This window comes from Podarcis raffonei, chromosome 9 (genome assembly GCF_027172205.1).
Source record: "Podarcis raffonei isolate rPodRaf1 chromosome 9, rPodRaf1.pri, whole genome shotgun sequence".
Classification (NCBI taxonomy): Eukaryota; Metazoa; Chordata; class Lepidosauria; order Squamata; family Lacertidae; genus Podarcis; species Podarcis raffonei.
The window spans coordinates 28,980,296-29,007,179 of record NC_070610.1 but is presented as its reverse complement, the minus strand read 5'-3'; the positions used below and the strand labels follow the sequence as shown (position 1 = coordinate 29,007,179).

Here is a 26,884-nt window from a genome sequence, read left to right as displayed (position 1 = left end):
CCATAGGACGCACCTAGTTTTCAGGGGGGAAATCAAGGAAAAAAATATGATTTCCCTCCCGCAGCTCTGGGAGCAGTGGACAGGCTGCACGCAGCCTGTGCGCTACTCCAAGACCTTCTCCCTGCTTTTGCGGGAGGTGGGGGAATTCCCCCATCTCCCGCAAAAGCCGACAGGAGGGAGAAGGATGGACTCGGCCAGTCAGTCCCTTCTCCCTCCTCGGGGAAAAGCCCCCAAGAGCGGTGCGCTCTTTAAAGGCTGTGTGGCTCCTACGGGCTTTTCTACAAGGTGGGGGAATTCCCCCACCTCCTAGAAAAGCCAGCAGAAGCCGCGGAGCCCCTTTAAAGAGCGTGCGGCTTTTGCCTGCTTTTGCGGGAGGTGGGGGAATTCCCCCATCTCCCGCAAAAGCCCACAGGAGGGTTGGAGAGTAGCGGGAAGGCGTCGTGCGCCTCCCCGCTGCCCCCCATTCTCTGGGGCTGGCGATGGGGGAAGCGCTGCTTTCCCCACCGCAGCCTCAAACCCGGGTTGGAGAGTAGCGGGAAGGCGTCGCGCGCCTCCCCGCTGCCCCCCATCCTCTGGGGCTGGCGATGGGGGAAGCGCTGCTTTCCCCCACCGCCAGCCTCAAAGAGCAGGCTCTCCTGGCTTCAGCGGAAGCAACGCGAAGCCTCCGGAGCGCAGGCTTCCAAAAATGAACGGGAAATGTGTGCGTGTCTTATGGGGCGAAAAATACGGTACGTATGTGAATTAATAGTGCTTGATGTGTGCAAATGGCTAAGGCTATCAACCAAGCAGACAACACATATTGGAGAAATTCAGGTTGCCACACTGTAAGATACATGACAGTGTCACCCAAAATGACGGCGCTATTTCAAGTCTCCCCTTTCTGTAACTTCTTGTAAAATGTTACGTTTTCCGCACCCCCAAAGTCCTTACGTCAACACACTGTGCATTTCTCTTTGATTGCCAGTGATGTGAGCATGGGCAAAAGCACAGCATGAAGAAAAAACAGGACAAGAACTTGATACAGGGCTGCCATTTTCAGTGACAGCCCTGTGTTTCGGTGATTCATCAATTTGTCTCAGCTCTTATGGAGACACCTTAAGGAACAATACATGTATGGGGAATATGACAGTGAATCTCATAAATAAACGGAGAAGGAAAACTATAGACATAAAATTGTAGAAAATTATATATACACACACACACACACACACACACACACACATATATATAATTTAAAATTATCTAGAACCAAATAATTTTGTCACCATTTCTAAAGGTTTACCTGTAATAAAATAGTTGACCTGTCTGTTGGCATCTTCTGAATCAGTGTCCATGGTGCTTAAAATAGCAACGACTCCTCCAGTTGGGTCATCTTCACTGACCGTCCCTTTATAGATCTCTGCAGTGAAGCGAGGAGGGTTGTCATTCACGTCAGTCACGGAAACTTCAACAATCGCAGTGGATGACAACTGCATTTTCTCAGCATGATCAGATGCCACCACAGTAATTCTGTACTTGTCCTGCTTTTCGTGATCAAGCTCTCTCAGTGTAGTAATCCAACCTGTTTCCATGTTTATGGCAAAAGACTCTGTGATGTCAGTATCTTGGGCTGTCTCTAGCCTGTACGTTACCTGCCCATTCATCCCTGAATCCTGGTCCAGTGCTTTCACTTGTATGACTTTTGTTCCTACTGGCATGTTTTCCACAATGTACGCTTCATACGGATCAGATTCTAAGATTGGTTTGTGGTCATTTGCGTCTTTTATTTGAATGCTTATGTCAACAGAGGAAACAACTCTGTATTCTTCATTTAAATAGTATGCTAGCACTGAGAACTGGTACCACTTAGTTGTCTCGTGATCAAGGCTCTTTTCAAGTTTCAGCCTTCCGTTCTGCTTGTCTATCACAAAAAAATCATCTCTGTTGCTTTCAGGAGCATTCCCCTTAACAAGGGTGTACAGCAACGGCTGTATGTGCTCTGCTCGTACAATGTCAATCTCTGTTCCAATCGGAGTATCTTCAGAAAGTGTGTAAGAATAAAATGGTTCTGAAAATTTTGGCAGAGATACTTCAGGGGGGAGTATTCTAACATAGAGAGGAACCCTGGAATCCTTTTTGGGGGATCCACCATCCTGCGCTCTGACAAAGAAAGTGAGAAACTCATTTTCTAAACCGATTAAACTTTCTTTCGTGGTTATTACGCCTGTCAAGTGATCGATTTCTAAATTCTCTTGAACATTTTCAGAATCGGCTTCAATTGTATAGGTGATGTCTGCATTGGTGCCTTCGTCAGCATCCGAAGCTAAAACCTTGATGACAGATGTGCCTTTTGGAACATTAGACCCAATGTTTACTTCATATTCCGTTGCTCGGAACAAAGGGGCATTATCATTAACGTCAGTAAGTATTACGTTGATGCTGCAAAAAGCCACTTTCCCGCCAGAATCCTTGGCCATTAACCTAATGAAGATTACTTTTTCAGCTTGAGTTTCGCGATCGAGCTTTTCCAGAGTAAATATCTGCCCCCTTTCATTAGTATAAAACCTATCTTTTGCAAAATCATTCACAATATGGTATGTGATGTATCCATACCTGCCAGTATCTTTGTCTGTTGCTTTGACTTCTGTCACCAGCGTATGCAATGGAGCATTCTCAGCTAGTTCCACTTCATATTCATTCTGACCAAAAACAGGGCTGTGCAAATTGGCTGCAATAACATTTATGAGAACCTGAGCGGAACTTCTGAAGACCCCATCAGAAACAGAGACATTAAGACGGTAAATGGGCTTCAGAGACTGTTTGTGCACGTTTGAAAGGGTGATGACCCCCGTTTTGCTGTTGATTGCAAAATTCATATGATCATTGCCTGTTAATATGGAATACTCCAGCTTCTCTGTATCTGAACTGTCCGCATCGGAGGCCTTTACACAAGTTACAAAGTGCCCGCGGGGAGCCAATTCACTGATGTTAGCTTCATAAAGCAGCTGGTTAAAGACTGGTGGGTTATCATTCAGGTCTGTTACATCAACGCTTACAATAATGTCCGTGCTCAGTGGAGGCATTCCACTGTCTATTGCTCTTACTAGCAATGTGTGATGCTGAATCTGTTCATAATCCAAACCCCTTGCTGTCAGAATGAGCCCAGTGCTACTATCGATGTGAAAATAATCATAGCCCTCGCTGTTGTTTTGTACCAAGTGATAAGAAATCCCTCTGTTTGCTCCAGAATCAGCGTCTGTAGCCCTGACTTGTACAACAGATGTTCCAATTACTGAAGCCTCAGAAAGGGTGGTGACATAAAACTGCTCTGTAAAGACGGGAGGATTATCGTTGATGTCTTCGACTATTATGTCAACAAACACCTCGGCATGGGCTCCAGTCAAGGAATCAGTCGCACGCACGCTCAGTTTGTAGGCAGGGTGGGACTCAAAATCTAGAGGGGCAAAAGTATTGATAACTCCTGTGTTAAAGTTTATAGTAAACTGACTGAAAGGGTCTCCATCTGTGATGCTATAAAACACTTTTAGCCCTTCTGGGCTGTTTGCTTGCACATGTACAACAGGACTATGGAGTTGGATGTTTTCCGGTATCTCTGCACTGTAGAAAGCTCTTTCAAATATTGGCATGGCTTTATTCACAACCGTGATAGGGACTGTCACTTCAGCAGAAAAACTCGGCACTCCGCCATCCTTTGCGACCACAGTGAGGAGGTATTCTTTATTTAGTGTGTCTGGGTCAAACTGTTTCTTGAGAGAGATTTCGCCAGCATCTCCTATCTGGAAGTGGCCATAGTGTTCCTTGAGGTAATAGTGCACTTGTCCATTTCTGCCAATGTCTTTATCCACAGCAGTGACACACCGAATAACTTGGCCCACTTCAGTATCTATTTTAACGGTGGCATAATAAGGAAGGTTGACAAAAACAGGGGCATTATCATTCATGTCTTCTACAGTGACCTTTACCACAACATGTGCAATTAGGGATGGCTTATGCTCTGCAGTCACTTCCACAACAATATCAAAAGATTCCTGCAGCTCACGATCAAACGGTATTCCGGTAGTTGAAAGGACTCCTGAAGTGTAGCTAATTTTAAACCTAATGTCTGGGTTTAGAATATGATAAAACAAAGGCTCATTTATTTGACTCCCTATAGCAGTGATAACAGCTATTGTTTTCGCCTCTGTGGAATTCTCTTGGACCACAGCATTATAGGAACTCTGCGTGAACTTTAGCTGACTTGCCTTGCTCTCTTTCACATTAATTTTTACAGAGGTGGTGCTTGAAAACCGGCCATCAGAGGCTCTGATGGTCAATTCATATCTGCTTCTTAACTGACTCGTGTTTTGTACGGTTATCTGCCCAGTCTTGGAATCGATCGAAAATTTTTCTCCAATGTTTCCTTCAGTGATAGAATACATTAGTTGTGAAAAGACTTCTGAATCAGCATCTGTGGCATTGACCGTAAGAACTTTCACTCCTTTATAGGTTGGTACCAAAACAGTTGCTTCGTACAGATCTTTAGAGAACACAGGAGGGCAATCGTTGATGTCGATTACGTAAATGGTAACATTGGCTGCGTATTCTGCAAATAAGCGGGGTGTCCCCATGTCGTACACGTTCACCGAAAAGCGAAATATACTTGTCTCTTCATAATCCAAACTCATTACTGTACGAATGGCTCCTGTACTAGAATCGATGGCAAAGTACTTGTGGGCAGATGGCTCAACAATCTGATAGACGAGCAAAGCGTTTGTTTCTTTGTCAGCATCTGTGGCACGTATTACTAATGGAACGTTCCTGTCTGTCAGAACCACGCTGTTAACGGAAGCCGATTCGCTGATGAGTCCTGTGTATTCTGCTTGCGTAAAAGCTGGTGCATTATCGTTCTCGTCTTGAAGATGCACCAATACAGTAGTGTTCGTGGACTGGCCAGCCATGTTGGTTGCCTGTACAGTCAGACTATAAAAAGGCAACATTTCATAATCGAGTGTCTTCTGAGAGGTGATGACACCGGAATTTGGGTTGATAGTGAAGACATCACCTATATTACCATCTTTTATCTCATAAATTACAGATGACTGGCTGAATGCGGTGACCATTCCAATGAAACTGCCAATGCTGCTGCCTTCACTTATTTCCGTGGAATATTCTCGCATTGTGAATTTTGGTGATGCGTTATCAGAGATCGTGACTGAAATGTGCACAGATGTTACTTCACTCTTCGGAGGGTTCCCTTTGTCCGTGGCCTTCACCATCAGAGTGTACTCATTCTGACTGTTGCGGTCCAATTCTTTTGCAGTGGTAATACTGCCTAAGATTGGATGTATATTAAAAGTGTTTCCGATATTCCCTGTTGAAAAAGAAAGACAAAAAATGGACAATCAGAAAAAACTTGGAAGTACATTTGCAAGCAGCTACACACACACACACATTCAAGTGGTAGAAAATATTAGGTGCTGAAATATTTTAAATGAAAAATAAAATTGCATTCAACTAATGACACAGAATACTACTCAGAACAGACCCTTGAAATCAAGGGACCTCTTAAGTTAGTCTTAAGTCTATTATGTTCAGTGGGTCTACTCTAACATGGACACCCAGCTTTTCCACAACTGTTATGCTGTAATAAATATCCTATAGTAGGTTAGTTTTATTTAAATCTGACAACCTATTTTATACCAAAGTATGCTATCACTTCAGATTATGAGCGCTATTAATACAGAGCTTCTTTTTAATTTTATGGCATTTCTTTAAACAATTCAAGTAAAGAAAAAGACAAACACTATACGCAATGTGGAACTACAATTAAACTTTTAAAAGACTTTAAAATCATGGAAAACACTGCTTTAAATGAGTCTCAAGTGCCTCTTAATTACATGAATGACACTTTATGAGATTATTTCTAAATCAGAGATACTTCAGTGAATTTTCTCTTTCAAATTACTCCCACTTAAATGGGAGTTTATGTACTGTATAAAAAAACTTCCATTTGAGAAATACAAACTGCAAATTTGAGTGCTTAAGAAACAACAAGCCTTTCAAAATGAAGGCTGAAGTACACTGGGGTTTTCCACTTCTCAAGAATTCAAAGAAATTAAGAAAACAAATTAACAGGGGCTGCTATTTCTTAACACTTCAATCACAAAGCACAGCAAAAATAGTTATTGCTAAAACCATGACCTCATCATGAACAGATTTTATTTAAAACATTTAAATTATGTATTTGGGTAGGCAGTTGATATTATCTTTTTTCTTATTGAAGGTCGTAAACAGAGCACCATTCTTATAATATCCCATTACTAATCCTATAAGCTATTGCAAGTATTTAAGGAATGTTCATTTCATATGCTTTGAATTTCAGCCCTAACATTTTAGCTGTACAGTGCAGAATACTAGAAAAACAAAGCTGGGAAAGTTTTAACATTTCCTCCCACAATGTTTTTTTTGAATAAAGAAGGAGCGGGGGCATGTGTGTGAGAAAGACAGAGAGAGAAATGAGAACCCATGTATATGCCAGGGGGAGGGCAGGGGATTCACTGGAAAAGACCAACTTTTGTTATGATGGAACCAATGCTACTAATTTTTCATGGGTTTTTCTACTTGTCAGTTTGTTTCCAGACAGTGGTTTTAATCTTTAATGCCCTACAGGATTTGGGATACCTCAGTGCAGATAGCGCCAACATGGTGTTGTGGTTCGAGGACCCGACCCCCGCGAAGTGAAATGAAGACACAAGGACAAGTGATATAAGGTTGATGGGCTAGAAAAGGCCACAACTTTATTGATTACAGCAATGAAAAGGTATTGGCTTAGGCATTGGATCGAAACAAGTGGGTTTATTCACCAGTAGGTGGAGCCTGTTGATGCTAATCCAACTATAGGCTCACCCCTGCTGTCACCGAGGGTCGTGCCATGGCCTCCCGCCAAGCAGGCATCGGACAGAATACACGACCGCCAGATTCCTTTAACGGAATACCCCTAAAAATTGAAGGCATAGGCGATGGCCACACCTAGCACTTCGACACACAACACATTATTCCAATGCCTAACCTACCCACCAATACCACAAAAGTTGTGACGATTGCTACGAGGTAGGCGAAAAAACCAAAAAGCCTACTGCCAAATGGAAAAACTCCTACCAGGCCCCCCGGGCAACCAGGGCGACCAACCTAAGGTCCATAGCAAGGCCAATGACCTAAGCCCTAACTAAAAGGGAGTGGAGGGTGGGTGACTCGCGATGGGACAACGATGAGGAATGAGGCCAGGGAGAGGCTGGCACTGCAGCAAAAGGCTGCTGAACACGCCCCCTCCACGGCACCTGGTTGGGTGGCCATCGGGGGGGCGTGAGCGCCAGCCAGGTGAGCTGGAGGCAGGGGGCAACGCCCCCTGCTGGGCGGTGCTCGGGCTCCCGCCCACAACCACTCCCCTCTCTTTCAGGGAGGAGAGTCTTTTTCCAGATATCTTGAACTACAACTCCTATCATCCCTTTTCTTTTGCCATGCTGACTGGGGCTGATGAGATATGGTGTCCTACAATATCTGGAGAGGCAAATTCCCCCACCTCAGGAATACAATCAGACAGTAGAAATGGGTTTGTTTTTTTCAGAGGTGGTGCTTGAAATCTGGAACTTTCTCTTCACAGTGGTCCACCACACACAATCCTTTAAAACAGCAGTCAGGAACCTGTGGCCTTCCAGGTGTTTTGGAACTCCAACTTCCAGAAGTCCCAGGCAGCTTGCCAATGGTCAGGGATTAGACTGCACCTCTGAGGGAGGATACAGCGGTCAAATGCCATGCTGATAAAGGGAATAGTGCATCAATATATACTAGTAGTGACTGGCTGAAATACATCCTTTAATATGGTTAACTTGCTGCTGGATTAAGTTTAGATCAAACAGTGTTGGAAAATAAGTGTGAATAAACCGCTACTTTGCAGCTTTAAATCTAAAATCTTTTCATCATAGCAAGTTATTGAACATATTGCAGCATACCTGATTCTATGGAGTACACAATTTCTGCATTTTCCCCTTTATCCTTGTCCAGTGCTGTTACATGGAGAATTACAGATCCAACAGCTGCTGATTCATATACTCTTCCTTCATAGGAAGAACTGGTGAACCATGGCGCATGGTCGTTTGTGTCACTAACATTGATGATGATTCTAGCAAAGTTGCGCTTGACAGGAACGTCTTGATCCCGCACCTAAAATAATTACAGCGTTACTAGCAGCTCGTGCCTAAGTTTATTCAGTTATATGACACTTGTTACAATTGATGAGAACTATCAATCACTTAAGGACACCATTCTGTTCTGTTCTGTAGAAGTACATGGCATCATAATGGAGCAAATGTTTATATTTTATGCCATTGTGCAAAAATCCTACAATATGATTTTGGTTTGGCACAAATAATCTCAGAACTTGGAATTAAATATTACCATTTCACTTACAGTGGTACCTCGGGTTAAGTACTTAATTTGTTTCGGAGGTCCGTTCTTAACCTGAAACTGTTCTTAACCTGAAGCACTGCTTTAACTAATGGGGCCTCCTGCTGCTGCCGTGCCACCGGAGCATGATTTCTGTTCTCATCCTGAAGCAAAGTTCTTAACCCAAGGTACTATTTCTGGGTTAGCCGAGTCTGTAACCTGAAGTGTATGTAACCTGAAGCATATGTAACCCGAGGTACCACTGTATTTGTTAAGTGGACGCTCATATATGTGTATACAGGGCACCAGATGAAGTGAGGGCCAATGCTACAGAAAGAGGGTCCTCAAATATGCAGGAAAATCCTGCATTTTAAGGCAGGGAGATACTTCAGCTACCCAATATTCAGCAGAGACTGAGGATGTACATGCCTGCTACCAATCAACATGAGCAGGAAATAACAGTGTACTATGTAGCCTATTCAATTAGGCCAAAATGGGAGTGGGAATCTGCACCTAGAGGTGCATCTAGCACTGACCTACAACTTCTGATCCAGCAAGTCATACTTGTACTTCTTTCTGTTGATCTTATCAGTTGGACTGGACAAAAAATGTGGCTGGGGGTGAAGGAGGAGATGTGGAAGGAGAGCAAAAGGAAGAAATATTTCTTCCTCTTTGCTGTGTCTCTCCTCTTCCTTGGGGATGGAAATGTTAACAGAAGAAACCCATCAAAAAATTCCCAATGAATTGTGAAGGTGAAATACAGATATGCTTGAGCTCGTCTGTAATAATACCAATGCTTTGCATTTACACAGCACTTCAGAGTGTGCAAATCACTTAATGTTTTGTCTCAGTAATCTGTACAAGGACCCTGTAAGGTATGTCGGTGAGAGTAAGATACAATTCAGTCTTTCCACCATTCTAGCAGCTCTGAAAAGTATCTGTTTATGCTACTCCATTACAGGGAAAAAGAAGATCCTGTATCTGCTAAAGAATAAGTGGAATGGTTCCTTACCATCACTGTGAGAATGTGTTGATGAATGACCTCATGATCCAATCTTTCAGAAGTGTAGAGAGAGCCAGTCGCAGGATCCAGGCGAAATTTCTTAAGGCTGATGGGGTCAACACTATTTTGCATAGTATAAATTAGCTTATTCTTTTCGTCCCTGTCTGAAGCACTGACTTGCAAAATTTCCGTCTCTGGCACTGTGTCCTCTGGAATAATGACTTGGTATTCTAATGTAGAAAATTCAGGCCTGTGATCATTCGTGTCTATTACCTGAATGTACACCTGTAATGGCACAAAGGTAAATTAAGGATGAAAAGGGTGTGTGATCAGAACGCCATGTAGATAAGCTTCAGGGAAACGCAACAGCTCTCCTAAAATACAAAAACAAAACACGATGTGAAGATTAGGGGCCATCACACATAATTTAGAGAAGAATAGCTGTGTCAATTCGCTGCAGCTTTTGTGAGTTGGGGTTGACTATGTCAAATACATAATGATGTAGAAACAAAATACAAAGCAGAAATGAAATACAAAGCAGAAGTTGTTTAGAACAAAATATTAGCTGGGATCAGGGCCTGATAAAGCCTAGCACATTGCTTGCCTTCTCCTCTTTCAACAGAAGACCCTCATTCCACATCACACACTGCTTCAGAAATGCCAATCACTTAAAAAAGAGTTTTGCCATGTAGCACTGGGGTAGTGATTCCTCCCTAAAGAAGCTTAATTATCTGTCAATAGACAAAACTAGGTTGGTTTTTTCAACCCAGAGCTCTAGTACATGGAATTGAAATTATTATTATTATTTCAATTTGTATGCTGCTTTTCCACATAAATATGCCCACAGCAGCACACAAACCAACAGCAATACAACAGTCAAAATACCCATCAATACACTATCACAATAAACAGTCTAATACAAATTCTTTTCAAAACATAAGAATCTAAACACACAAAAATATTTTGAAAACACTAACATAATAACCTTTTAAATTTATTACAATACAAGTATAGTAGAACAATTTGAAGGCACATAATAAAAACTTATTTGGGCTACAAGTGCCTTTGCTTTACAACTTTAAGTACATTGTTAAAACTATTAAGAAACTAGTTAAAATAAAACTATTTAGTTGCAATTGGAATCAACAACAAATCACCTAAGTAATTTTTTTTAACACAAAAAGATTTTGTTAAGAAAATGAAAAGCTAAACCAATTAGGAAAACAGAATGTTCCAAACAGAAACTTTCCAAACAGAAACAGAAAATTTCATAATCTTGCCATGATAAATTTGTTTAAACTTTAAGGTGCCACGAGGCTCTCTGCTGCTTGAACAAAGCATACTGTATTTAAAAAAACAACTCCAAAAGTAGAAATAGGCAGTTGTCATTTAGCAACACAAACACAACCAACTAAGAGGCAAAATGACATATTCTAAATACATCTGAACTGACAGAGCACTCCGAGCTATTAATGAATAATAAAAGGAGCAGCCAAGCGCAACAATGGCAATGCTAAGAGAATGTATCGGATTTTTGCTTCAGTTTTTCATCACACAAGTACAATAAAAGAAATGTGGACCCTAAAACTAATCTTGGCCAGGAATTCCAGAAAAGAATGGCATAAAATGGGGCAATGTAAGTAAGAGAATAACAATGTCAATCTAGACACCAGCAATTTACAAAATGGTTTAAAGTTATGAACCCCATGCGCATAAATGAACACTTAAAGCCAAAGTATACAAGCTGAGCAAAATCAGATGAATTCAAGTTCATACTGTCCTGTGAGCCATTAAGGAGAACCAGCGTGTTTGCATTAGAAGACCCAATGCCTTCCTCTAATAGCAGTTTTGTAAATCTTAGAGCAGGGGTCGGCAAGGTTTACCTCGCCTGGGCTGGTTCACTCCAGTGGAAATCCCTCTGTGGGCCAGATCATGTGTGCACCCATGATTTCTGGCGTCTGTGTCTGCGCAGACACGATTTCTGGCACTGTGGAAGTGAGTCCCCACACTGCGCAGGTTTAGCGCAATGCGTGGGGACTCGCCGAGTGGGCGGCTCAGTCCGGGGGCGGCTCACAGGCAGGTTAAACGACCCCTGTGGGCTGCTTGTGGCCCATGGGCCCATGGGCCGACCCCTGTCTTAGAGGGAGCAGCTGAGAGCACCTCCTGTATGTTGCTTCCCCCCCATCAATCCATTGGACAAAGGTCCATTTGCGTGCTCTTGGGTGAGTGGAGGGATGAAAGAGTCATCTCAGTTGTCACACCCAAATTGAGGAACTCAATTCCCCAGGACACCTGAAAAGGATTTTCGTTTTAGCAGACCTTGATCAATTCTTGCAGAATTGCTGTCACTGTCATGCTGGAGGAGGGGCTGGATGTGTGGTTCACTCACACACATACGGTGGGAGTGCCCAAAGATCAGAGAACACTGGCATTTGGTTTTCACGGCTGTCACAGAAATACAGACGAGTGCAATGAGAACGGCCTTCATCCTGCCATTATTATATCTATTTTCATTGCAGTCGTACTGTACAAGTCCAACACATTTTTTTTTAATAACAGTGCAAAAGTGAAGAGACCATATTCTGAGGGAACAAAGAAAAGTCAAAACAAAAGGCAAGCTAGAAGCTTGCTTTGGGGAAAAAGCACGTTTTCAACAAAGGTTGAAAAACCAGTAAATAGAAGGTTAGGAACGACAATCCCCATAACCACCACCCAACTGTATCTCAGACAGTGGTGGGACAAGACAAAGCCCCCTTTTGCTGGGTGGGAAGAATTATATGGGGAGAAGTGGCCCTTCAAAAGCTGCCTCCTCAGAAATCCTTCATGTACCAAATCTTGCATAAGGCGTCAGAGCGAAATTTCCTCCACAGAGGCTACTGAATTAGAACAAGCAGATGCTCCAGTATGGGAGGCATAAAGGTATGATATAAAAGTAGGTATCCATTATGTATTTGAGCACTTGTCAGTCTCTTTTCTGAAAAATGCTTGTCCATTCATGTTTCAGCTACACTTACATACATTCGTGTGCTGATAATTAAAACTGCAATTTAAGATCCAGAGGTCAAGAATAAAATCTTATTGTTTTCAATAAAGCTGCAATTTGGAAACTGAAAGCAGAATGTGTAAGGCAGAAGGTGAAACAACAGCCTATCTTCAGTGCTAATGCATAATAAAAGCATTCATTTTGCAGAATGCAGAACTTAAGTATGATGGGAGAGGAAGGGCATAGATGGCAGCAACAAGTATCTGTGATAGTACTGAAAAGCCAAGAACTATAGCTGGTAGACAGGGCCACAAAACCTTTTAATTAATATGAATTAATTAAGAATATTATGTCCCATTTCTAATGAATAATACTTTTCATTTAAAATCAGGTTAAAAAGCATTCATGTTTTGAAGACACATGATGCCTTGTCCCCAATCTCTCTTTTCTCCCTCTGTCACCTTTTACACCGACAAGAGTATAACTGAACACTCTGAATTTTATCTGTACATCATGCATTTAGCTGCATATTAGACCCAACAGCAACCTTGCTTACAGCCTCAGTAATTTTTCCAAAGAAAGCTATCTAAATAATTTCACTGAGACAAATGTTTCACAGATGCTCATGGCCATAAAGCCAATCACAGCCTTCCTATTTAGAAGTCATACTCAATAGGTTCCTTTTCCCATAAGGAGGCCAATATAGTTAGTTTACTATTTTTACATAGACAATATGATAACATGCACTTTCAAGGACTCGTTAAACTGTTTATTGTACAGTATTTCAAATACCGAGCCAAATATTTTATAACCTGAACAATCCAAGGCAGTGTGCTGCATTTAAATGCATTTTAGCACATTCTCTGCATAAAATTTTGTAAATTCATCTTATTTGGGCTCAATGCAGTTTTCTAACAATTATCTGTTCTTACAAAATTCAGTGGACCAACAGTTAAAACATTCTTATTTAAGTAAGCTGTTCTGGGTACTTTAAATAGAAGAGTGAGTTGTAAGTATTTATTTAAACTACTATTATTACATTGAATTTCAGCAAGGGTATGGTTGAAATTTACACCTTGGTACTGTTAAAAGAAATAGCACACCTCTCATCAAGGAACTAAAATGACAAATGAATAGTGCACTAATTTGGTAAAATAATAGTTTGAAACACATGAGATTACAACACAAAGACTAATTCTACTTTTATTAGTTTGTTTTTTAATGGACTTTTATTAAGAGAAGTAGTGTGAAAGTCAGGGAAGCTAAGCTTCAAGAGGAGACGTGTCTAGACTAAACCCCCAAGCAACCCCTGTTCATTTCAGAAGCATTGTTGCTTGTCCTTCTGTTAGAGGAGCACAGAAATGTGAAATTCTAGCAGCCATAGTTCAAGCTAATCCCCTCAAGTATGGAACAGGGAAATTCTGATAAAAATGAGCTTCTGTACTGGTCCCACAAAAGCTACAACCACCACCTCTCACTTTGTCTGCTAAAAGATGAGAAGAGAGATAATAGGAAACAGCTGAAAAACATTCTGTGCATTTTGAAAGGCAGAAAACAAACAAAAAGCAGGAGCGCTAATTCACATTAAAAAGAAAATGCAGCACGTTTACCATTTCCAGTATTAGCAAACTATTCTTCTGTCATTTCCCAGATGATATGCTGAATGATTTTTAACTTCAGCAGTAGAAACAATATGTCTAAAGCAGCTGTTTGGAATAAGAAGTCAAATCTATCTACAGTCAGCTTAAATTCTAATTAAGGAAAAAAGTCTACCGCTATTGTTTAACAGCAACTGGTATATAGAGGTATGTTGCCTCTGTTTGTGGACTCTGTGGTCATCAGGACTCTAGTCTTACCATCCATCAATTTGTCTAACTCCCTTTTAAAGCCATCTAAACTGACCATCATCACATCTATAATTCCATTCAGGAGATGTAATATGCAGAGCCATCCTTTCAAAGAAAAGAGGCACTTTCAGAAGGTATTTTTATCAATTAAGAAATAAAATAATAATAATAATAATAATAATAATAATAATAATAATAATAATTTATACCCCGCCCATCTGGCTGGGTTTCCCCAGCCTCTCTGGGTGGCTTCCAACAGAATATTAAAATACAATAATCTATTAAACTTTAAAACATTAAAAGCTTCCCTAAACAGAGCTGAAGTTGGCCTGAAGTTGATATCACTAAAGTAGAAGTGTTAAAAGTTTGATGATACACCTAAAACACACTGTGCCATTGTGGAAAACTCATTTGTAAGCACATACATTATACTGGTACAGTCATCTGGGAAATCTGACTGGCAACACCTAACCATTGGGTAAACACTTGGTAGCAAACCAAGCAATGCTACTATATAGTGACATTTTTATTTTCAAGAATGAAAATATCATACTGGGGATACTAGACAGCAAAATCCCAAAGAAAGCCTTAATGCTACTTATGTATGTGACTACAGGGGCAAGGATTCTAAATGCACAGAAATGGAAGGAGGGAGAGGACACCCTCAATGGAAGAATGGTTGATGAAAATATTGGAATATGCAGAGATGGCAAAATTGATGGCACTGATGAAACATACAAATTTAGTATCTTTTAAAGACGACTGAAAACCTTTTCTAGTCTATATAAAAAGTTATTTCCCATATGTGAAGACCACAGCCTGATTTGAAGTGTAAGAAAACAACAGAATATATTAAGAAATCTGTTAGAGAAGATGAAATTAGATAAGGCGGAACCTTAAAACCCAATTTTGTGCAATTTGGGTTATAAACATTGGTGCTGGGTGAGAGGGAAGTTACTAGTTTTGTTGAACTGGAATATAATTGTTGAGTAAAAATGTAACTCTCTATATGGAAAAAAGGGGGGGGAGATAATTATATAAAAAAATGACACTTCTGCCTACTTTTGTGAGATTGTTTCACTGTTAACAATAGCTCCAACATAAACCAATTTCACTTTATACCTTCTCCGATTTCGGCTGGTTTTGGATTTGTTTCTGAGTGATGAAGATGACCGTGATGTTTTCAACTGTCAATCCTTTTCTTTTTTTTGTGAATGCCTGGCTTCTGTTTCTCATTTTTTCTTCGAATACCAGAACATTCTATGACTTAAAAGCTGTTAATTCGAGGCGCACTTATCTGCTTACACATAACTTTTCCCCTTTGGCTGCCCAACATTGGGCTATTGTGCTCTCTTGGTACTAGAAACTTCTTTTTCACACAAAGTCCTCCTTATTTATGCAAGAGGTAATTCTGCCCAAGGGAGTGGAGGGAGGGAGAGAAGCCGCGGCAAGAAATGGTTACAAATTCTTCTTTCAATAAACACTTCATTAGAAATTCCATTACCTGAGTGCCAATAGTCCTAGTTCCATCTGTTGCTTCTACTGTCAGATTGTAATTTGATTTCTGTTCTGCATCAAGAGGTTTAGCGACAACGATGGTTCCAGTGCCCTTGTCCACATCAAAGCGGCTGTCATAGTTGCCACCTGCTCCAAGAAATTACATGAGACAGAAGTTCATAAAACGCTGCTTTGATGTATCGCTTCACGAAAACATACTTTGCTATGATGCTTAAAACAAAATCAGTTCTGAAATAGCGGAGGCTGCGTGTTGTATTTGTAACCTAGTTGTAATACAGCAGTCGGCCACTAGGGCCAAAAAGCTTGATGTTTGCTACATTACAGTGGTACCTCGGGTTACATACGCTTCAGGTTACATACGCTACAGGTTACAGACTCCGCTAACCCCAAAATAGTACCTCAGTTTAAGAACTTTGCTTCAGGATGAAAACAGAAATCGTGCTCCGGTGCCGTGGCAGCAGCAGCAGGAGGAGGCCCCATTAGCTAAATTGGTGCTTCAGGTTAAGAACAGTTTCAGGTTAAGAACAGACCTCCGGAACGAATTAAGTATTTAACCCGAGGTACCACTGTACTCCCTATTTATTTGACTCATGGCAAAGACTCTGTTTCCAGAGGTATATCTTTCAAATCCTGATATCTTTGCTTTAAATAGATGAATGTTCTCCTAAAACAGCCATGCAAATTAGCCCACAAATGTTACTATCCCGCAAGAAAGCTTACTAGCCTGTGTATTTGTGAAAGAAAAGGTATTTGTAAAAGAAAAAGAACCAAGTTTTGCAAATCTTTCTTCCCTGATAGCCTGAAGGTGATTCTTACTTGTCAAAGGTGACTAGCCACGTGGGGATTTACAATACGTGCCCAGAAAGAGCAAATATTATTTCACTTGAAGGAACTAGTCACTGAATAATATATGATATGGTATCTTAAAACTGTGTTTTATTGTTTAAACCAAAAACTTGGGGTGTGTATCAGAATCTCAGGCATGCTTACAATGGGTGCAATCCACTCAGCACTACTACCACAGTGTGCTATTGAATTTACACAAGAGCAGTGCTTGGTGGATTGTGCCCCAATAGACCAGCCTGTTCTTGGGCACTGGAAGAAAAGCTTTAGGAAAACACTGAATTAAAGGCTGAAAAAGTGAAAATAGCACAATGGCTTTAAAACAAAACAAAACACCCTAACCCCTTTTCCAGTGATGGATTTATTTTATTCCTTTATAAAACTTCTAAATGCCCTTTGAAAAATGAAACTGAAATATAGCTCAATAAACACAGCCAATTGCCCAAACATTTAAGTGATTACAGTAATAATAGTAATACTATTATTTGTGAGCAGACTGCCTCTCTGCAACACAATGACCCTTTAAAACCAAATGGAGTTAGCCATGATAAATGCCAGTCATTAACTTCTACCGGATTCAAGTTTTAGACAAACGATTTGAAAAGTATAAATTACTTCCTATTGTTTGTCAGCCCCAACACTCTCCATGGCAAAAACATTTGTCCTAATTACGTGGTGCAAGTGTTCTTTCCTGTTCTTTTTGAAAAGCAAGGTTATAAAGCACAGTCGGTTTTGGTTTTTGTTTTTAAAGATAAAAACCATTTTGCCTTCTGTAATTATGAATTCCAATTATTTTTGGACTCAAGGAACATTTCTGCACAGCACCACTGTAAACGCCATCCAATCATCGGTATACTTACTTGGAAATAAGCCCCATAGATTTAAATGGTACTCACTCCAAGTCAGCATGTTTACGATTACATCTTTATTCCAACAAATTAGAAAACCAGTGGAATTTCGGAGATTGGTTCTGCCTTTCAGACAAATCACCCAGACTGATGGGCTGGGCAGCATCCCATAAACACTGCTTTATTTCTGACAATTATTGTGGGTATCTAAAGTCAGGCTAGAGCCTCTAATTGCCTCAAAAGAATCTTCGACAACATTAAAATGGAGTAGGGCAGAACACCACAAATTTTATGTGAGCTGTTGGTGCGATATATTTTACTGGAGGTGATGCTGGAAGGGAGAATACCAGCCATGGACATCTATCTGCCTTGGGACAGAAAGCCTTATGCTGCATGAAAACAGCAGCTTCCCCCACAACTGATGCAGTGATACCTCTCAAAGAAAGTGGTACGAAAATTAGTTTCTAAAGCACAGAACTACCACAAAGGTGTGTTTCTACAGTCCTCGTGCCACCTGCTAAAATCCTTTTAAATAATATGGACCAGCAGCTCCCAGGGATGATTTATTATTATTAATTTATTTTCATAATACCCTCTAACAAAACATCAGGGCAGTGTACAGCAAAGTAAAAAAAAAGCATTTAAAAACACCACCAAACAATCATTTAAATGATTGTTAAAATAATCATTAAGCAACTGAATGTGCCTGTCAGGGGACTTCTGGGTTAGCGCCATCGGTGAATGGCGGATTCCCTCCGAGCTCTAGAGGGAATCGGCTCCGCAGGATTTGGGTTTTCCCGCTGCGGCGACGCGGGGACCCTCAAAAATCACAGGCGGTGAAGCCTGTGAACCTGGTGACTCGGCGGGCACCATTTGCGCCCCCCTGACCTGCGAAGGAGCCTTTTTAAAGGCTTCAGAACGGGGGACAGGGTGAGCGGCGCAGTGCTGAGAGTCGACTGCTTCTCCTGCGGAGTGAAGCCGCATTGCCATGGCCGGAGAGCGCTGACTTCTTCTTGTGAGTAATTGGACTTTAAAGCAACAACCCGTGAGTAGTACAGAAATTGGATTTGCAAAGAATTTTTTTTTTTTAATTAGGCACGATCGGGGAAGGCACAAACAGGAAGTCCGTCTCCCCGTCTTGTAAATAATCTAAAGCAAGGACCTGCTAACTAAGGTTGAGAGAATCTTTTCTTTTTTATTGGGTAAAAGACATTAATTTCACGATTTGGCAGTATAAGAAATCTTACTGGAGGATAAGAGCTAATTTTGGGAGCTGAAGTGCCACCCCCCCGGACCCAGGAGTGATCCGCGAGAGAGCCTGTTGAAGACGTATTGAAGAGTTTGACAGCTGTCAAATTAGCTGTCAAGACTGAAAAAGAGAGCTTTGTTTCTGTTGTCTCTGCTGGTTATATTTGTTACAATCTGGTTATAATTTGTTGAAAACAAGGAAGAACTGATACAAACTAACTTGACTTTTGGATTTGAACTGGAAGGAATATTAAGTAACCAAAATCCCTCTAGAGGGGGTTTTGGGACATTACAAGAATGGCTGAAGGAGGGAAAATACAAGCTAAATTGGACAGAGTTTTTGTTCTCTTGGGAAAGTTACAAGGCCAAATTGATGTTTTGGCTACAAATGTTGCAACTCTGGATTTAACAGTAAATAAACTCATTGAATTTGATAAGGACTTGACTCAGGAAGTCCATGCAGCTGGACAAGAAGAGAAACTTGAGAGCTTTGAGAGTGTGGAGAAAGAGATATATGTTGTTCCTGAGGAAAAGGAAGGAGGAGCTGTAATGCTGCAGATGACAAAGGAGAGCCAGAGGCCTGACATGATGGCTACAAAGGAAAATAAGAACTTGATGTCGAAAATCTGGTTTGAATTGGAGATTGAAGAATGGAGAGATCTCCTTATGTGGAGATCTGAAGATCCAAGGATTACAAATCTGATTAAGGTGGAAGTTGGAGCTTTGGGGACATTTGGACTTGAAAGGAGTAAGAAACAAGATTCGGGCTCCACTTTTAAGTATGGAGGTCTGGCTGGAAGAAACATGGATCCCATTGGGCTAGAGCTTCTCCGAGATCTGGTGTTTAATATTAAGGACCATCAAAAAAACCGGCAGAGAGGAATTGAGAGAGAATTAAGAGCCTCAGACGTGAGATCTCCAGGCTGATAGTAGATTAAGACTGATGGACATTTGTTGGGGATTGAAACCGGGAAAGGGGGGGGTGGAGTTTGGAAATCCAAAGGGTGCATAATTATAATCTGTTTTTGTTTTTATTCTGTTTTGTTATTTGTATGAAGATTGGGGAAGTCGTGGAAGGGAATTTGAGTCGACTTTAGAAAAAGGTTTTAAGAATGAGTACGGATGTATAAATATTGATGTTTATAAGGTAAAATTGGCTTTTTTAAAATGAACTAAATAGAAAAAGGTAAAAAATTAGGGATAAGAACTTGCTGAACTAACAATTTGAATTGGAATATAAGAAGGGGAGGTGTGGGGAAGTCAGGGAGATATATTATAGAAAAATAAGGATTGTGAACTCTATGTGTTTTTAAACTTTTTTTGTTTTTCTTTTTTGATTTTTTTAATGTATTAAAGTGGAAAATTTCAATAAATATCTTTTTTTAAAAAAAAATGAATGTGCCTGTCAGCAGGAAAAAAGGCTTCAAGAGATGCGTGAAAGTCAAAGGTGAAGATGCTTGCCAAATATCTGCTGGAAAAGGGTTCTGCAGTAAGGAACTGACAACCCTATTAACTGACTTTCAGCTGAAGTAAGATGGAAAACCATTATCAGCACTCAGGGCTTTGAATATCAACATAAGAACCTTGAATTTGGCTTGGTATCCTATGGGCAGCAGTATAGATGACTGCCAACATCTGCACTGGAACTCTCTCACCAGAGAGGCATCCCCAGCCCAGATCCTGCCTTTTCAGGGATGGGCAAAGACCTTTTCATTTACCTGCTTTAAACCGATTTGGCCTGTTTAGCATGCAAATCTAGCCACGTCTAGAAATGCCCTAACAATGTTGTTCTATCAAGCTATTTTGCATCCACCACTCTCATCAGTCTGGGTGCTCCTGAAAGATCAAAAGTATCTATACTAGCATTTCAAAGTGGTGCTTTGGCTGAAATGTGGTGACAAGCAACACTAACAAAACCAAAACACGCAATAAAACACAAACAAGAACTACAGTAAAGGGGGGGGAGCAGAGAGACTCTGGAAAGAAGAAGGAAACACAAACTGCTCGAGATTTATTAGATATTATTATAAATTAGTGCGATTCACTTTAGATCTCATAATCTGATAATCAATTATGTGATCTCAGCAGATACCTTCTGCTGTACAGTTCAGGTCACAAGCCATCTGAAAGATGTAAAAAACTTCACTAGCAAGCTTGTCTTCTGGCACAGCCAAAAAGAAAGAAAGCATGGAAAGCAAGCACAGAAGAAAGAAAATATGTCAATCAAACTGATTCATGCGATTAGTAATAGTTAAAAAAAGGTGCAGTAAGGTATTTTAAAACAGAAACTGTGAGATCTTGATTAATGTGAGGTAGTACCACCAACATGTTATCCACTCTCTACACCCCCACCCCAAGAAAAACTAATATCCACTTCTGAAAGTTGCATGCCTTCCCCCACTCCCCTCCCCTTACACCTTGTACTAGTGTTTCACCTTGGACAGACATTCCCACCTGCTTTGGGCTGCAATGCACTCAGAGAAGTGCACTCCTGACATATTACACCATCCACAGACACTGCCTTATTCAGAAGGACTTGAACCCCCAAGGAAGTAGTGCTGGGGTGGCTGCAGCCCCAGATGCACACTTGCACCCTGCATTCCCCTCTGAAGGCATGGCAGAGTCAACCATGTTACTGGGAAGGAGGTTCCTTTGCACCATGAATGAAATTTCGTGGGTAGATCAGGGCAGTAACAGGACCGATTGTGTGGGGTTTATATACACACATACATACATACATGGGACAGATTAAGTTGCTGTGCTAGTGGAGGTCAGTGCAACCAGTCCCACTAGCACAACAAAATGCTCCCCATCCCAAAATCTGCTGGAGGGCGGTTGGGAGATCCCCCAGGACAGCTTGCTGGGAAGAAGAGAGGAGAGGAGAGATCTTTCCATCAAGCATTGAATGAACATAAACATCACTTGAGTGTGATGCTGAAGCTCCACCCCAATTGGTCAGTGAAAGAGGCAAGTCTATTTAAAAAATCTAAACAGCAAAACAATCCTTTCATTAGATAGATGATTAGATAGATAGATAGATAGATAGATAGATAGATAGATAGATAGACAGAGATAGCATAAAAGTTATATGCCACTTGATTGCAATGAAACCTCTGGTTAACAATATATTCTTTATAGCAGGTATATTCAACATGGTGCACCCTAAAAGTTGCTGGACTACAAATCTCATCATCCCTGACCACAGGCCACTCTGGCTAGTGCTGATGGTATTTGGAGTTGGGCAACTTCAGGAGAGCACCACTTTGGCTACTGCTAGCTTATACACACAGGAATACCTCCTGCTTAAATTCTTCTTAGAAGCCGTTTTCATTTTGGGATCAGAACATATCAAATCTATGAACAACAGCCTAGATAATCACCGCATAATTCCCGGTGAACATTCGTCATCAAATAGTCTTACCTGTAATATCAAACCAGAGCGGAGTGCCAAGAGGCTCCACAGCTATTACTCCAATCATGTGAGCGACTGGATCACTTTCCATGACAGTAAAAGAAAAAAAGGATTCCTCAAAAGAAATCGGTTCAGGGGCCGGACTGGGTTTTGGGATCCATTCTATATGAAGCCGAGCTGTTGAAGACTTTTGGGGGCGACCGTTATCCACTGCTTTAATCTAATAAATATAGAACAAGATTGGGAAAAAATCATGTAAACCAGGACAGATCCCATACAAAACACAGACATGCAGAAATTAAAGTTGACAGCACTCTCAGTGACAAGAGGCCAAGAACCATGAAATTAAGTTCTGTAAACCTGAGGGAGCTTTACAAAACAATGCTAAACATGTCCGCTCAAAAATCCCATTGAGTCCAATGGAGCTTTCTCCAATGTAGATACCACAGAATTGCAACCTCAGACTTTTTTTTTTAATGTAACAAATCCACGCAGCATAGGAAACTCTTTTATAATCTCTGATGAGCAGGCAGAATACCAATGCAATTAACTTCTTTTAATTCCTGAAAATAAATTAAGCATCTTCATCCGTATTTCAACCAGAAGAGAAACACACCTGCGTTGCACTCTTTTAAAGAAATCTCGTCTAATTCGGTATCAGATTTTCCAAGTCCTCTGACTGCATAGTAAGCGTTTTAAAATACTGATAGCATGTCAAAACTGAAATATTACTTACTGTAAGAATGTCATATTCCCCAGCTCCAGAATACTTCTTAGAGGAGACCACTCCAGTTATTGGGTCGATAAAAAATTTGCCTTGCTCATCACCATCTTCAATGCTGTAAGATATTTCTGCATTGGGACCTTCATCTTTATCTGCAGCTACTACACGATAGATAGGCTCCCTCCTGGTAATCCTCTCTCTCTCTGGTTTCTCACGCTCAGGCAATTTGATCTGATAGAACTTTTGCAAGAACTGAGGCCTGCTATCATTTTCATCTAAGATCTTCACAATGACGCGGGCGAGAGTCGACTTTGCTGGTATACCGCTGTCTGCAACTGTTACCTATTGACGACAAAAAAAATCCTATTTGCATAAACAGGGAAAAATAAGAGGGGGGATTCTAGCATATGTCTTGTCAGTAGCAGTACTGACATAGCTTAAAGCAACAGGTAGGGAAATAGAACTCTGGTTCCTTAAAAAGTTGGAAGAATTTATATGTTCAAGACATTTCGTTACAAGTTTGTTGGCAATACTTAAATATTCTTTTTAAACCTAGACAGCATCTTAAAAAGCAGAGACGTCACCTTGCCAACAAAGGTCCGTATAGTTAAAGCTATGGTTTTCCCAGTAGTGATGTATGGAAGTGAGAGCTGGACCATAAAGAAGGCTGATCGCCGAAGAATTGATGCTTTTGAATTATGGTGCTGGAGAAGACTCTTGAGAGTCCCATGGACTGCAAGAAGATCAAACACATCCATTCTTAATGAAATCAGCCCTGAGTGCTCACTGGAAGGACAGATCGTGAAGCTGAGGCTCCAGTACTTTGGCCACCTCATGAGAAGAGAAGACTCCCTGGAGAAGACACTGATGCTGGGAAAGATGGAGGGCACAAGGAGAAGGGGGCGACAGAGGATGAGATGGCTGGATAGTGTTCTCGAAGCCACAAACATGAGTCTGACCAAACTGCGGGAGGTAGTGGAGGACAGAGGTGCCTGGCGTGCTCTGGTCCATGGGGTCACGAAGAGTCGGACACGACTAAACGACTAAACAACAACAACATCTCAAGTCCATTTTTGTTGCTCCAAAAATGCAAATTCACCAGACTGGAAGAAACGGCAAGAAAATACACTTTAAACATGCCGTTATGTCACACAGACAAAATAAAACTGCTTGTGCAAAGGTCAAGCTGTAAAAAGAAAAAAATGTGGCATTTAAAGGGGGGGGGAGTAATGCAAATGTTGTTCACCCCTGTAAGCCAAACCCTGTTATTTTGCAAACTGTCAGGGAACAGCCATCGGCACAGAGGCGAGAAATGGAAGGACAGTTGTGTTACAGGGAGCCTCTGAAAATCTTGTGAAGCAGTTCCTCTTCCGGGGAGGAGGAACGCCCCACCCCCAGTGGGGAAGAGGTGCAAGGACCAGAGAATGCTAAGGTAAAGGTACCCCTGACTATTAGGTCCAGTCGTGGCCGACTCTGGGTTTGCGGCGCACATCTCGCTTTATTGGCTGAGGGAGCCGGCGTACAGCTTCCGGGTCATGTGGCCAGCATGACTAAGCCGCTTCTGGCAAACCAGAGCAGTGCACGGAAACACCGTTTACCTTCCCACTGGAGCGGTACCTATTTATCTACTTGCACTTTGACGTGCTTTCAAACTGCTAGGTTGGCAGGAGCAGGGACTGAGCAACGGGAGCTCACCCCGTTGTAGGGATTCAAACCGCCGACCTTCTGATCGGCAAGTCCTAGGCTCTGTGGTTTAACCCACAGCGCCACCTGCATCCCTAGAGGATGCTAGTGAGAGCCTAAACACTGCTCCTGAGCAAGCTGGAGAGGAGGGAAGCACGCCCTTGCCATCGCCCGTCCTGAGCAGTAGTCTGGGGTGCAGAGAGGGGCAGAAACAGTTGGGGGTAACGAAACTTTTAGGCTGGGGAAGGTACAAAAAAAGACCACTCCCGGATTCTGCTAGTGATTGAGCCAGACATGAGCTTTGGGGCTCTTCACTGTAAATACTCTTGAGCAACCGCAACAGCACCAGACACAAACCTTCACTGCAAGCTGCTGAAAAAATAGTAATGTTTTGGTAACTGAGTAACTGCACTTGCAAGCCTCTCGCAATTTTTCAACCCTTCTGCACATGTAACGATGTTTCTGAAGCGAAATTAGTTGTATACATGGCTTGCCCTAAACAACCTCGCTGTCCAAATGGGAAATCCTGGTGGACCAGAAGTGGCTCACGGGTAGAGCTTCCCCACCCCAGTATAAATAAAACTTGGCCTTCTAAGCAGACCAAATAAAATACCACAAAATGTAATTGCTTAAGAAGAGCTATTTTTCTTAAAAAGAGAAAAGAACTGCATACATGTACAGTATTAGTATAAAAGCGAATGGAGGTGTCTTGAAATAAAGAACATCTGGTTTATTCATCTACTGTATTGCCAGTTTAGAACAGTCAATCAGCTTTTATTGTATTTTTACCACACCCTTCTCAGAGAAGGATTTTAGCCACAAAATGATCCTATGAGGAATAGTAGGCTGAGAGAACTTGACTTGTCCAAGACCACCCAAAGAGTTTCATGGTCAAGCCAGAAGCTGCATCTGTATTTCCTACACAATTCTGGAAAGAGTAAGTTGATTGGTTCCACCATCTATCACATGGGTAGGCAAACTAAGGCCTGGGGGCCGGATCCGGCCCAATCGCCTTCTAAATCAGGCCCGTGGACGGTCCAGGAATCAGCGTGTTTTTACATGAGTAGAATGTGTCCTTTTATTGAAAATGCATTTCTGGGTAATTTGTGGGGCATAGGAATCCGTTCACTTTCCCCCCTCAAAATATAGTCTGGCCCCCCACAAGGTCTGAGGGACAGTGGACCGGCCCCCTGCCGAAAAAGTTTGCTGACCCCTGATCTATCACCGGCCTCTGATTCATACAGCATTTGATGTCCAGGTCCCAACAAAAAATATATATACTGGTAGTGTAGCAAGACCAATGTGAATGCAGCAGACGCAGTGATTAAAAAGCCACCCAACATTGCAGTGCTATGCAGACTTAACTGAAAGTAAGTTCCATTGAACAAAGTAGGCTTAATTTCTGAGTCAATATGTTTAGGAATGCACTGTTAAGCTTCTGAGTGAAGAAGTAGTAAGTCCTTGTGAAACTGCTCTTTAAAATTTCAATCTGAAACTGTCCTTTGTCACAGAGGAGAAAAATAAAATGGAAAGAACTACCGGTATATTCCGAGAAAGGAGAGTCTGATGAAACACACAAAAGCATGCCGTATTTAAAAGCAAGACTCCATTTAATTGTTTCCTATAAAATCCAGTAAAATGTTTTCATGAAATGGAATGCACCATATTTATAGTTGTTACTATGCAAACAAGAGTGAAATGTGGGATAAATTTTAATAGCAAACAAGGATAAACTTGCCAGTCCATCTGGTCAACACTTTAATGCTCAATTAATTAGCCAGATGCACAGCATTTGGCACAAGCTGCTGATAATATTGCCACCATTCTGCAAATATCTTGGACTCCATCCCAAACCGCTTTTTGTAAAGATATAAACATAAAAGAACTGAGGGAAGCTGCTCGAAATACTTCATTTTAAAGTAAAAACAAAAAACCCATAACTTGTCTTTTTTCATACACTGCAGTGCCCAAATTAAGGTTTTATTGATTTGGGCAACATGCTCTTCCACAAGTCAACAAAGGAAAATGAAGTGAGAGGGAGGCAGAGCGGGAGACAGGGACCAGTACTTGGCACTGATGAAATTTAATCAGTTCAATTTTTTTTATCATTTGTTTAAAGAAATTAAAATTAGTAGTATTAGAAAAGATACGCAAGCAAAGCCTTGTGCAATTCCTAATCTAAATCTACCATGGTAGATATTCTTTGTTAATGGAAAACATTGCTCTTTTAAGTGTCTTCCCCTCCCAACACCACAAGGGTGCTCTCAAAACTACACATGTACATGTAGTTGTAGTATGTGGTGTCTGTAAAAAACCCACAAAAATAAACACCACATTGCTCTTTTGAGGCACTG

The 26,884-nt window shown here is 41.3% G+C and overlaps 1 protein-coding gene across 7 annotated transcripts in view; it reads right to left on the bottom strand.

Moving 5' to 3' along the window:
• Nucleotides 1-26,884, bottom strand: part of FAT1 (FAT atypical cadherin 1) — a 131,195-nt gene that overhangs the window by 45,370 nt on the left and 58,941 nt on the right. For all 7 annotated transcript variants that reach the window (XR_008332080.1, XM_053402389.1, XM_053402392.1 and 4 more), the window contains exons 5-10: nt 22,860-23,189; nt 22,133-22,343; nt 15,759-15,898; nt 9,434-9,709; nt 7,989-8,199; nt 1,283-5,350 (exon numbers count right to left, since the gene is read on the bottom strand). Coding sequence is in view for 6 of the 7 variants with exons in the window: in XM_053402389.1 (XP_053258364.1) it covers nt 1,283-5,350; nt 7,989-8,199; nt 9,434-9,709; nt 15,759-15,898; nt 22,133-22,343; nt 22,860-23,189 (5,236 nt within the window). In the remaining variant the exon portion in view is untranslated. The remainder of the gene's footprint in view (nt 1-1,282; nt 5,351-7,988; nt 8,200-9,433; nt 9,710-15,758; nt 15,899-22,132; nt 22,344-22,859; nt 23,190-26,884) is intronic.